This window comes from Heloderma suspectum, chromosome 7, assembly GCF_057233095.1.
Source record: "Heloderma suspectum isolate Gila_16-S chromosome 7, 16-S_ref, whole genome shotgun sequence".
Lineage (NCBI taxonomy): Eukaryota > Metazoa > Chordata > Lepidosauria > Squamata > Helodermatidae > Heloderma > Heloderma suspectum.
The window spans coordinates 9,941,845-9,955,364 of record NC_139464.1 but is presented as its reverse complement, the minus strand read 5'-3'; the positions used below and the strand labels follow the sequence as shown (position 1 = coordinate 9,955,364).

The window sequence follows — 13,520 nt, the reverse complement described above, 5'->3', positions numbered from 1 at the left end:
AATCCCTTTTGCAAAACTCTAACCAACACTGACATTAACGCAAAAATTCCCTTGAACCAGGGCTGGCATCACGGGGCATTTGACAATGCCCATGCCTCAGCAGGGGGCCCCCTGACAACCCCGGAGTCCCCTGCCCCTTCTGCTGCTGCCCGTCCTCCTCATTGCTGCTGCCTATTCTCCTGCTTCTGTAAGAGTGAGAAGGGGAAGCAGCCTTCACTTGCTGTGGATTGTCCCCCTGAGGTGCCACGTGGATCGGCCCTAGAAAAAGACTCGTGACAGGGCAGCAACCCAGAAACAGTACTGCCTTCAATAGTGCAATTCCAAAAATTAAATGCCGGAACCTAGTTCTTGCTTGCCTGCTCTGAAGACACGGGGGGGGGGGGAGTTAAGATGGGGGTGTCCCTTTTCTAAAGCGAGCAGCTTCTGGGTTGGCCCAGAAGCGCTATCCTGCACTTTGCTTTGCGCCTCTCTGCAGATGAGTTTTAAACCGCAACCATCTAAAGCCACAACCTGTGTGTGTGAACTGACTCCCAGCTACTTTTACAATACTTGAGAATAGGGATGTACGGGTTGCGTAAAATCTGTTCCATCTGTGTTTCGTGGATTGCCAAGGCACCTTTCATTCCATCTTCCGCTCCTTGGCGAGGTCAGATTTCCCCCCAATTCCCCTCATTTGTGCAAATTCACACTTGCAAAAAAGCGCAAATCCCCCCCCCCCCCCGGTGCAAATCCCACCCATGCAGATTTTCATGCTTTCGCCTATGGGGGAAATGTGCATTTTCAGCGGGTGTTAAAATTTTACAAATTTTTCTACGACTAAATTTCTGTAGAATTCCAGAAAGATTTATTTATTTTTTAAAACATGATCCACAAGTCTGTGGAATCCATGAAACTTGGTAAAAGCTGGTCCACTGTGAAAGCCACTGGTCGGATTCATAGAAATCAGAATTCCTTTGATTCTGTTGCGGATTTCTCCGACATCCCTACTTGAGAAGCATCTCCTCGAGAATCTTCTTTGCCCTGCTATGATTTCCCATGCTGCATCTTTGCATGGTTATTTCCTAACACCCTAGGAGTCACACTCTGATCTCACTCTCAACAAAACATAATCCATCTTACTGGTTTCCACAGCTGATGTAAGGCGAGTGTTTTGTAGACAGGAGAACGAAATGTCAGGATCTGACCAGTGCATAGAAAAGGATGCCAAGTGTGCCGTTGCAAAGGTACAGTATGTCTAACGGGGGCAAACACTGAACAAAATGTTGACAGTAAGGAGCAGAGCACTTTGTGCGTCTGCTGAAAATGACACTGTGTGTGTGTGTGTGTGTGTGTGTGTGAAAGAGAGAAAGAGAGAGTGAGAGAGAGGTTCTGTACATGCGCAAGGCACGTGGGTGGCTACATCAACACACGCCGAAAGAGCGTGTCTTCCCATGAAGATCCCTGGATCCTTGCCCAAAATGGGCAACCAGACGGCCTGAGTCATCAGTAGCACTGCGGGGAAGTTCCAATAATAGTACTTCTCGCTGGCAATTGCACCAAAAGGTGGGGGGGGGGGAGAGGGAATCAGGCTGTTTTGCATGTTATCTACAGGAGGAAGTTTTCAAACGTGAGGGGGAAGGATAGCCCTTTAGGGCCCCAGCTCCAGGGCTTGACTAAGCATATTGCCCAGCAACTGATTGGGGGGAAATAGCAGCTCCGTGCTTCGAGGGTAAGTGCTCACACAGCAAGCAAGGCAAACGGGGCCTACCCATGAGGTCTGGTGGCATGATTCACCAAAGAGGATTTTGCGTGTGCGTAAGATTAACTACAAAACATTAATCACCCCACATTTACATAACATGCATTGTAATTTCTTATTGCTAGCTGGCATTGCATTCCCCAGCACCATGCATGTCTACTCAGAAATAAGTCCCACTGAGTACTGTGGGGCTTACTCCCAGGAAAGCAGGTATAGGATTGTAGTTTTCATTGCCAGGGGTAGGCCAGAAGCAGATCTCCAGATATTTTGGACTTCACCTCCCAGCATCCCTAAACATTGGCCATACTGGCAGAGGCTTCTGGGAGTTGAAGTCCAAAACATCTGGAGATCTACCTTCTGCCTACCCCTGCTTTAGGCTGCAATCATATACTACTTAACTGGAAGCCCCATTGAAATCAGCAGGACTTTTTTCTGAGTAGACATGCATAGGGCTACATTGTTAGTTCTCACAGCTCATTATGGTTAAATACAATTATGGAAAGCACATCTGTGGTCATAACATCTCACTTCCACAAGTACATTAAATATCATCTGCTTTTCATCGGACGTGCCTCATAGCAGCCTTGCTCAACCTCACGCCTTCTAGATGTGTTGGACTGGCAACGGCCGTGCTGGCTGGGGATTACGGGAGTTGCAGTCCAACACATCCCCTATAGCATAATAACTGCACCAAATACTACACTGCATGCACATTAAATCCTAGTTCTAAATATTAACTTTATCTATAGTTAGCCTTGACTACATACATTAAGTGAGAATTCTTAATGATCAAAGATAAATCACAAATCAAAAAGAAAAAAAATCTAATTATGTGTTTCTCCACTTTGTTTGAACAATGTTGTTATTTTTGGATCGCTGGCTACTACAATGCTCCAACTTTATCAATGCATCAGTGCACACTTACACGATGTATCTCAGATATTAAGTTTCTTGCCCATGATAGTTTCTCATATCTCTTTGGATAAAACATATCTCCGTAGATAACACACTCTTCCAAAAAAAATTACACCAAAGACATTTAAAACTTTCCAAACTTAGTTTACACATTCCCAACATGACTTCCGCATCGTTCAGAACTTTCCTAATTTCAGCAAAACAAAACATGCTGTATTTTCCCCAGTAGAAATACGAGTTTCCCCTCATTCAGATTGTGCAAAAACATATTATGCTTTTTCCACTCAAAGGCAATGCCACATTCCCCAGTTCAGATCGCACATATACAAAACCCCGAGGGGTCGTTCAAATATTCCTCAGGACAAATTGTACAGACCTGCATTGCGCTTTCCTCTGGAAATAGTTCCAGTTTTATATAGCTTCTGTCACAGTGCTCCTGTTCAGAAGAACCAGTGCTGGGTCCTTGCGCAAAACACCCTCGGTGGGCCCCCTCCCTCACTGAGTCCACCTTCTCTGGGCCATTGTCCCCAGATGCTGTTGCTCCCCATCCTCTCTCTCATCCTTGCTACCCTTTGCTTGCTTGACAGGCACAGAGCCAGGGAGCAAGGAGGCCGTGGCATCTGCTGCTGCTCCTTCTCACCACCATCGTTGACCGGGCCAAGGCGAGAGGCAGGTGAACAAGCAGGTTGCAACAGGGAAGAGGAAGAGAGGCTGCAAGAGACTCTTGCCAGTGGGCCCCTGCTTGGGTATGGGCCCTCGTCAGCTGCCCGGCCATGCCTACCCTTGACACCAACCCTGACAAGAACACTACTGCTTGTCACTGTTGCTTGATCTCAAGTGAGATTCCCCCACTGCAGTGTGCAATCACATGCTAAGGCAAGGCCTACATGAAGGGACCTGAGAGGTCTCCACCAAGTTCAAAACAATGGTGGGAGAGAAAGAGGGGTGGGGAGGGGGGAAACAGGTGCCCAGATCATTCCCCTCAGTCCTAGTTGACTGAGGATGCTCCAGCTCTGCCTTCCTGCCTACCCAGGGCACTTTTATCGTGCAATCGCCTGGCCTCATTCACAGAATTTTACAGGGGGGTCCAGATGAGGAGCATCTCTACACCAGCCTAAAACCCCACATTTAAAAGGGGGCTCTCTGCTTCCCTTTTAAATGCAGGATCACAATGGACTCCCTGGACACACGCTTCCTTTCCCCCCTCCTTCTCCCCCTTATCTGAGTCTTCCAAAGGTTTCATTATACAGCCTCTAGATGGCGCTGTGGTCCAGCGCCTCTTCTTGCGACTTTTCCTTTTTCACGGAGGGAACCCAAGTGGAACACAAGCAGGGTAATTTGAAAGCTCATTATCTCCAATCTTTAAAAACGGATTTAAGAGGTCATTTAGTACAAGAGACGCCCCAGAGGTTCACGACATCATCTAAAGGGCCCACAAACATCCATGAGTATCCAGATAAAAGCTCTGTGCGAAGAAGCCTCAGGTCATCGGCCACACGTAACCCTCCTGTTTTTCCCCGCATCACCCTGTCTAGTTTTTTTTTTCTTTCCACACAAAAAAATCCATTAAGGGGGGAAACATGGAATAGCTGAACAATGGTAGCGCTAAGAGCTGTCCATCTGGAGGCATGCATAGTTGTCCCTTCGCACTCATTTGATAGATTTAGAAATACAGTGTCTCTGAAATCAAGGTATTTGGTCTCTTGTCCCTTCCCCCCAATATGGGAGGTATGTGTTGGCATGTGTGTGTGGCGGGGGGTATTTTTCTTTTGGAGTGAGAAGTCAATGAGGCTGAGGCTTGATGGACCAGTTTAGGTTTCACACTCATGGTATAATTTACTGCCTTGCCTCAAGCGAGGAAGGATTTCCCTGCTCCTCACCCCACATCACTCTGGCTGGTTGCTCTGGGGGGTTTCCATTACTTCCCCCTCACCCTTACTTGCCTGAGGTGCTGTGATTTCAATATTGCATATTTAGAGCTAGGCATCAACACTCCCAAGCTGGAAACTGATTTAGGGAGCAATCCTATGGCCGCTAGCCAGCGGCTAGACGGCCATAGGATATCTTGGTTTCTAGGAATTGACCTCGGAGCCTGCGCTCCAAGGTCGGTTCCCAGAGAATTGACCTTCCCCCCACACGCTGCCTCGCAGACAGTGCAGAACGGCCCCGCACTCCATGCTTGGAAGAGGAGCATGGAGCGGTGAAAATGGGGCATTCCGAGGCGGGGAAGGCAGAAATGCCAGTATGACACATCCTATGTGTTGGCTGGCAGCCTCCTCCCCCACACCGCCTTCCCACGGCTAGACAGCTGAAATCGGCTGCCTAGCAGAACATGCAGGGCAGGAGGAGTGCAGAGGGAACGATCCCCTCCACGCTTCTCCTGGTGTGCATTGGATCGGCGGTCGCCTCCGAGTTCGGAGGCAGCCGCCTTTCCGCATAGGATTGTACCCTTAATTTGTTTACTAGAACTTATTAATTTGTATTAATTGTGAGTAGTGGTTTAAATGTTGCTGTAGACTGCAATCCTATTTCCACTTACCTGGGAGTAAGCCCCAATGAATCCATTGGGGCTTAGTTCTGAGTAGACATGTATAGAATTGTACTGTTACTACAATTTAGTTTTACTGTTTTTATATGTATCACTGGTTTTATTTGGACTGTCATACACCATCTTTGTGACATTTGTGGAAAGGTGGCGTACGTCATCTGAACCTGGAGTCCTGGGTTGTTTAGAGGATAAACCCAACAACAAACCATGGTTAACTGCTGGGTTGTTAAGCCTCCAAACCGCCCAGCGCTCCGGGTTCGGACAATACGCTAAGCAATCTTCCGAAGGAGCTGATTGTGGGTTGCTCAGTAAACGTGGAAGCAGCAGGTGCGCTCTCTCCCGCTCAGGCACGACATCTTATGGGCTCTTCAACTCATGGGCTGTCATGTCATGTGAACTGGCTTACTCTCTCTGAGCCTAACCTACCTCACAGGGCTGCTATGAGGATAAAATGGGGTAGGGGGAGAGGAAGTCATGTGTGCTGCCCTGAGCTTCTTGCAGGACAGGCAGGATAACATTAAGTAACTACATTAAAAAGAATCTCATGTAGCCTATATTAAAAATAGATTCCATGTGCCTCTCCTACTGAATGTTACTTGCTCATGTGCTGTTCGATCTAGGAAATCATGCACCCCCGTGTTCAACACTCAGGGCTGTGGTTGACTTCCAGCCCTTGAGGAGAAGGGTAAGCCATTTGGCCATTAACACAGCTCCAGGAAAGCAGGCCCCATGATTTGAATGCCATAACCCACCATTTGGGATTATAGCTGAGTACAATACCCAAAATTACAAAGGTGCAAGAGGCATTTAGGATGGTGTTATTTCCAATCAATATACTTCTTTCCAAAAGGACGGGGGCGGGGGGAAAGGGAGAGGGGGGTGAAATGCTGGACCCTGCCAGTTTTGTCATCCAGAAGAATTCCGTGCAGTTAAAACAAAAACAAAAACCTTAACTCAACAGGATTGAAAGGAATCTCGTGAGAATTTGCTGTTGGATAAAGTGCAAGGGTCCCCTTCATGGATCACTGCCTTGTTGTGGGGAAGGGGCTTGCGTAACTCAGTGAAGCCATAAGCTATGCTGTGCAGGGCCACCCAAGACAGACAGGTCATGGTGGAGAGTTCTGACAAAGCACCGAAGAATTGATGCTTTCGAACTGTGGTGCTGGAGAAGACTCTTACAAGTCCCCTGGACTGCAAGGAGGTCAAATCAGTCCATCCTAAAGGAAATCAACCCTGACTGCTCATTGGAAGGACAGATACTGAAGCTGAAGCTCAAATATTTTGGCCACCTAATGAGAAGAGAAAACTCCCTGGAAAAGACCCTGATGCTGGGAAAGATCGAAGGCAAAAGGAGAAGGGGATGGCAGAGGATGAGATGGCTAGATAGCATCACCGACTCAATGAATATGAACTTGAGCACACTCCGGGAGAGAGCGGAGGACAGGAAGGCCTGGCGTGCTATGGTCCATGGGGTCACAAAGAGCTGGACGCAACTTAACGACTGAACAACAAAGGTGCAAGGGTATCATCGAGAGGGATGTTTCGGACAGTGGAAAGAGCAGCTGGCCACTGCAAGCAAGAGCTGTATGTGTGCAGCTCCACCGATGACTGTGCCAACAAACCAGGCTCGATATTGGGACGGACATATCAAGCTAGAGTCTTGCTTGCAGAGCAAGCCAGGGCCAGAAGGGTGAAAGAAGGCATTCTTGGGAGGTGCAGCAACTACATTATTCATTCATTGCAACTTAGGGCGTAATCCTATGCTTGTTTAGACAGAAGGAAGTCCTACAACTCTCAGGATGGCTGTCTGGGGAATGCTGGGAGTTGTAGGGCTTTTTTCTGCCTAAACATGCATAGGATTGTACCCTTATTTAAATGGCGCCATCTATTACATGCTGCTTTACAAAGAATGGGCATGATCCATCCTTACCCCAAGGAGTTACAATCCAGGATGGATACAGGGAAACAAAACACAGGAAAGGGGTAAATGGAGTCACGGGTAATTACGCTTGGGACGAATATGTGATGACTTCAATTTCATATACTTTGGCTTAGTTCCTATAACCAACCTCACCCAACCTGTTGCCCTCCAGATGTGTTGGACTAAAACTCCCATCATTCCGAGCCAGCACAGCCAACACCTGCACAACCTTCATAAACCATTTGGAAAACTAGTCCTTAGCCTCCTGGTGCCAAAAATACACTTGGAAGGCAGTAGTAATGGGTTGTATCCAATCTGAGTCCCATTCATTGCAATGGGTCAACTCTACGTAGGACTAAGATCCTCTACGTAGGACTAAGACAGCCCAATGCATTCAGATAAATGCTTTATTGATAAAAACGTCAGCCAACCCCATTGTAGAAGCCGGTATTCACTGCATTGATATCTCGCTTTTCCTCCCAGGGAGGTCAAGGTGGGATAGACTGGTTCTCTCCTCTTCCATTTGATACTCACAATAACCCTGTGAGGTAGGTTAGCGACTGATGCGAGGCTGTGCAGTGAGGAACATGGCTGAACAGGAGTCTCCACACTTCTAGCCCTGCACTCCGACCGCTGCTCTGCACAGGCCGCAGCGCCGTTGCTGCAGGGAGAGCAAAACGAATGTGGAGCGACACACATCCAACCCTTCAAAGAGCAGGGCTGCCTTCTCAGTTCCCTGGACAGCACTCCTGCACCGTTAAGAGCTGAGCGACAGGAAGAACATACACATCTCCCCATGCTGCATTTCCATAACTGGGAGAACATACATACAACATAAAATGGGGTGCATGCATGTTGTTATGCGTATGCCCCCCTCTTCCAGGTGGCGAGAAGTTTCAGGGGTCCCAGTGCTTACCCAGGATTCAGTTCCCTTAGAAGGAACTCCCTGGAGACTTACGGTGTCTCTGTGATATAACCTTTATTTACACATATAGCAGCTGAGCATAAGAGGAGGGTTCACGGCATTAGCGCTCTCCAACAGATGTACAGCGGAATCTATCATGCCCTAGGATTTCCCACAGAGAGCACAGTCAGCTCTCTGCCTAATTTTTCAGATCCAATTCCGGCACAGACTACTTGCTACACACAGACCCCCGCTTTGTCTTGTGGGAGGAAGAACAGATGCGTCATTTCAGCCCATCAAATATGCCTTCTTGGCGCATCCCAGCTCCCACTGGAACACATCATCACAATATTGCTGGCCATTCCCTGTCTGTTGTCAGTTCGATTCTGACAACTTCACACTGATAACTCCCTTACTGAAATCTTAGAGTCGAGGATTAGAGGAGTTGGAAGGGGAAGTATCTTGATGAAGCCATAAGAGTATATTGCTTCTGAGCACTCGAACTGCTTCGCATACATTAGCCTTATCTCAGTCTTTACAACAGTCCTGCAATTATCCTTGTCCCCATATTACAGGATGAGAGACTAAGGCTGGCCTAAGACCACCTAGTAAATTCGAGACACAGCTAAGATGCAAAACAAGGCCTTCCGGATTGTAAGCCACCTTGGGTTCCTTGCAAGAGGAAAAAAGGCGGGATATAAATGCAATCAATCAATCAATCAATCAATCAGACTCGGAGCTTAGCTACCGCATTAAACCAGCTCTCGTCCAAAAAAGCTTCAAAAGTTGAATTTCTGGTATCAAGTAGGCACCACGCTTGCAGGAAACCTGCCATAAAACAGCAGTAACCCAAATCCAACGGTTCACAGAGGTGATAAACTTTGTGCTTGGACTGTACCACATCAGACTGCGGGTTGGGAGGGGGGGCTCATGTGACTGAACACTCCTCCACCCACCATAGAAAACCAGCGGACATTCAAGCAGGCTCTAACAGAGGGAGATGAAAGGGGAGGCAAGAGCATTCCACCGGCACTGCTAAGGCGCTGCTTAATTTTCCTTCTTCCCTTCGTGTCGTATCTTTTTAGACTGTGAGCCTGCAGGAAGGAACTGTCTTGTTGTACTGATTGCATGTACACCTCTCTGAGAGCCTTTTTTGGCTAAGGAGCAGGATAAAAATACTATTAATAAATAAGGGTGCAATCCTAAACAGGTTTAGACAGAAAAAAAAGCCTACAACTCCCAGCATGCCCCAGCTGGCTTTTTTTTTTTCTGTCTAAACTTGCATAGGATCGTACCCTAAGTCAATTAATCTAGCATGTCAAGGAAGAAGGGAATCTACCTTTCACGCTCGTTTCCGATGTGCGGGGAACTTTCCCCCCATGGGGGAGCACCCCATGATATGACTACCTGCAGTCTCAGGAGGCACAGCCTGCGCCTGAGTCGAAACCAAGCCACGGAGGGAAATCTGATCTGAACAGCAGACGAGCCAAGGGTACCTCCTTGGCTCTTGCTCCGAGATTAGGGAGCCGTCATCGCAGGCAGAGGGCAAATCAGCCAGCCAGCTCCACTCCATGGAGGCCCGACGGGGAAAGCCCCGCCTTCGAAGCGGAGAACAGCGAAGTCCTTACCTTTCCGGAAGGGCATCGCAGCTACAGATGCTGGTGTCTCTCAGAGGACAGGGGGCAAAGAAGAGCAGCTGGCTTGACTGCTACAGATGCTTTGCCTCTGGGGAATCCCTCCGCAGAAATGGCTTTGCCCTCCCTGTTTCCTGGAAATTGGCGTATCTAGAAGGAAACTGACAAATTTGGTCAATTCCTCTTGATCGCGTCACTACCTTTGATTGCAAAGGAGGAAGCAAACTTGCAGGATGCAGCCCGAAGAGCTTTCCTTTAACTCTTTCCCCTCCTCCTGTCTGCTGCTTCACCGTTCCTTTCCCCTCTCGATCCAGATTTGCTTAACTGCAAAGATGGTTTCACATAGCAAGCGAAAGGCAGGCACGGGGGGGGGGGGTCTGCAAGGCGCACTGAAGCATTTTCAAAGCCTTCCTAACGGCTCCCCGCACCTCGCCCCGACTCTGTGGCCTTAATGGGCTGTGCCAGGGAAACATTCAACAGGTAGAGTTTTCTGCAAGCAGTAGATACAGCGATGGGGAAACCTCTTGACTAGCATGCAGCTGCTAAAGGCACAAGAGGGTACCGGCCAGGGGGAAAAAGACGGCAGGTGTAAAGCATTTTCTTTTTTTTAAGCAGAGGCTGTGGCCCAGGTGTTTATACTGATAATTTAATTCAGATGTTGATAGATGATTTTGTGATATACGCTGCACTTTGTGCTTTAAGAAAATAAAAATAATATAAGAAGATAATAAAAAGAGGAGCATGCTATTCCCTGGCACACTTTTTTCTCTTCCCCCCACTATGTGCCCGGTTTGTCATACTTAGGGAATGCCTGTGTATGCCAGTTGTGGTGCAGCATGGGTGGGAAGGTGCTGTTGCACTCGTGTCCTGCTTGTGGGCTTCCTGCAGGCAGCTGGATGGCCACTGTGTAAACAGAAAGCTGGACTAGATGGTCTGATCCAACACAGCTCTTATGTTATTATACATGTAAGGACACAATCCTATGCATGTTTAGACAGAAAAAAGGCCTACAGGACCCAGCATGCCCCAGCCAGCCATGCTGTTGCTCACCTGTAAAGACTTACTAAACACCTTGGGGCCAGGGTATCTGAAAGACTGCCTCCTCCTATATGAAGCTGCCTACAGAACATGATTATTTTCTGAGGTCCTGCTGTATGTTTCACTACCAAAGAGGTACAGTTGAGAACACAGGAAAGGGCCTTTTCTGTGGCAGCACCCCAACTGTGGGATTCCCTCCCAAGGAAAGTTAGGCCAGCCCCATCTTTGATGCTTTTTGGGTAGGCAATAAAAAACATTTTTTATTCCATTCAGCTTTTAATAAGAGACTGAAGGTTTTGACTCTGCTCTTTTTAAAACAGCTCTGGCTTTCATCTGTCTCATTGTTTTCTTTTGAGGTCTTGATTTTATATACCACATGGGGGGCCTGAAAGGCAGTTTGTAAATATAAGAAATACAGTACAGGACTTTTTTTTTTCTTTGAAGGCTGTGCACTCCCTCATCAGCCCTCAAGCACACTGCTGCCATACATAGCCATCCTATATATAAGGCTATTGAAGCTGCCTGCACAAATCTGTGTGTCACAGCACCTTCTTACTCAGAGGTAGCACATGCTGGTGTGGGAAGTAATTACAATTGCTGGCCCCTCCCATGTGGTTCTCCAGGTACAGATATCAAAAGGGCAGAGGAAGCACATGATCACCTCATGGCTCTCATAAGGCGAGAATTTCTCTTCTTTGAAGAATCCAGAGTACATCGACCAGAAACCTTGCTGATGATCTGATACGGTTTGTCCTGCCAGGTTGTCAGTTCTGGCTTTCTTGACAAGCACACTTGCTCCATACAAATTGGTTGCATCTACACTTTAAAAAATAAGTGTCCTAGGTAAATTACCCATGATGATTATAGAGGCATTTAGGAGGTCCCCTCACTTCCTTTCCACAGCTTTGGATTACATCAAGGTGCCTCTACACACACTGGTGCCGGATGTCCAAGGCCCAACGTAACTGCCAGTCTGGGATGCAGATGGGGCCAGAAATCTTTCTTTTCCTAACAGGGACGAGGGAAGTGGGGGTTGCCTAAGGATCTGTATCAGGAGAGACCAGTGCTTTTTTTAACCATTTTCATAAAGAACATGGAGTTATGGATAAGTGTTGAGGTGGCCAAGTTTGTGGATTACTTAAGAGTGGTTTAACATCAAAATGGATCACAGAGCCTAGCAGGATCTCTTCAAAACCTTGCAAAACAGCAAATGCAGTTAAACATTACATAAATGGACAATGTCATGCCATTATATAGTGTGATCACAGTCGGAATAATATGTAGAGCTCTGGCCAGCACATCTCAAAAAAGGGTGGAGAGCTTGAAAAGGGGCAGAAAAAAGCAACCAAAATGATCAGGGAGTTGGACCAACTCCCTAAGGGAAGGCTTAGAGCATTCTGTGGCCACTGAGCTCATTTGGGCTTCTGTTTTTTCTCAGGGTTTGTGTTTTGTCCCCTCTCCTTAGGGTTTGTTTTTCCATAAAGACTATTTGCACTTCTGCAAACCTTGGGTTCATTCCTCCAGCCTTGCAGCCTGCTTATATTCCCTGCCTTCTGTGCATGGGGGGGGGGGGCACTTTGGTTACACATCCTGATAACAAGTGCACTATTAGTATACAGAGCGCATGACCTAGAAAGGGGGTGGTGGGGGGGAGAGAGATGCCACTAACACTGGAGCCCAGGGTCATCCAATGAAGCTGACTGATAGAAGATTGAAGTCAGGAAATACAATCAGGGCCAGAAATATTGGCACAAGGATAACTGTTTTGGCAGTTGGCCTCTGCACACCACCACAATGAAGTTGAAAGGAAACACACCCAAGATGGGAGCAAAGTCAAGACTTTCAGCTGTAATTCAAGGGGGTTGACAAAAGTGGGGCACTAACCATTTCGGAAGGACAGCCAGTGGCATACACACACCCCCATCGTTGGTGGCTCATAAGTAATGGAGCAAACCAACATCATTTCAAATTTAAGGATCGCCTTTAATACCTGGATGAAAATCCTGTGCAGTCAATGACTGCCTGAAGTCTGGAACTCATGGACATGACCCAATGCTGAGTTTCCTCCCTCAAGATGCTTTGCCAGGCCTTTACTGCAGCTGCCTTCAGCTGCTGCTTGTTTGTGGGTCTTTCTGCCTTCAGTCTTCAGTGAGTGAGAAGCATGCTCTATTGGGTGGAGATCAGGTGACTGACTTGGCCATTGAAGAACATCCCACTTCTTTGCCTAGAGAAACTCTTGGGTAGCTTTTGCTGTATGTTTTGGGTCATTATCCATTTGCAATATGAAGCGGCGTCCTCTCAGTTTGGCAGTATTCGGCTGAATCTGCGCAGAAAGTCTAGCCCTATACACTTCAGAATTTGTCCTGTTGCTTTGATCAGCAGTCAGGTCATCAATAAACACCAGTGACCCCGTTCCATTGGCAGCCATACATGCCCATGCCATAACACTGCCTCCACCATGTTTGACAGATAATGTGGTATGCTTTGGATCATGAGCTGTTCCTTTCCTTCTCCATACTTTTCTCATCATTCTGGTACAAGTTAATCGTGGTCTCATCAGCCCAAAGAATCTTATTCCAGAACTGGGCTGGCTTTTCTGGGTGTTTGCTGGCAAAGGCTAATCTGGCCTGTCTGTTCTTGAGCGTTACCAGCCCCTTGTTGTGAAGCCTCTGTATTTACATCCATAAAGCAGTCTCTTGACTGTAGATGTTGACAATGACATGCCTACCTCCACAAGAGCATTCTTGACCTGGCTAAATGTTGTGAAAGGGTTCCTCTTCACCATGAGCAGAATTCTGTGGTCATCCACTTTAGCTGTCTTC

At 47.5% G+C, this 13,520-nt stretch overlaps 1 protein-coding gene across 1 annotated transcript in view; it reads right to left on the bottom strand.

Annotated features, from left to right (window-relative positions):
* The window catches only part of PFKFB3 (6-phosphofructo-2-kinase/fructose-2,6-biphosphatase 3), a 100,092-nt gene extending 90,281 nt beyond the window's left edge, over positions 1–9,811 (bottom strand). Inside the window, exon 1 of the mRNA XM_084809066.1 lies at positions 9,655–9,811. Coding sequence (XP_084665192.1) covers positions 9,655–9,670 — 16 coding nt within the window. The 5' untranslated portion in view covers positions 9,671–9,811. The remainder of the gene's footprint in view (positions 1–9,654) is intronic.
* Between the last annotated feature and the right edge of the window lie 3,709 nt (positions 9,812–13,520).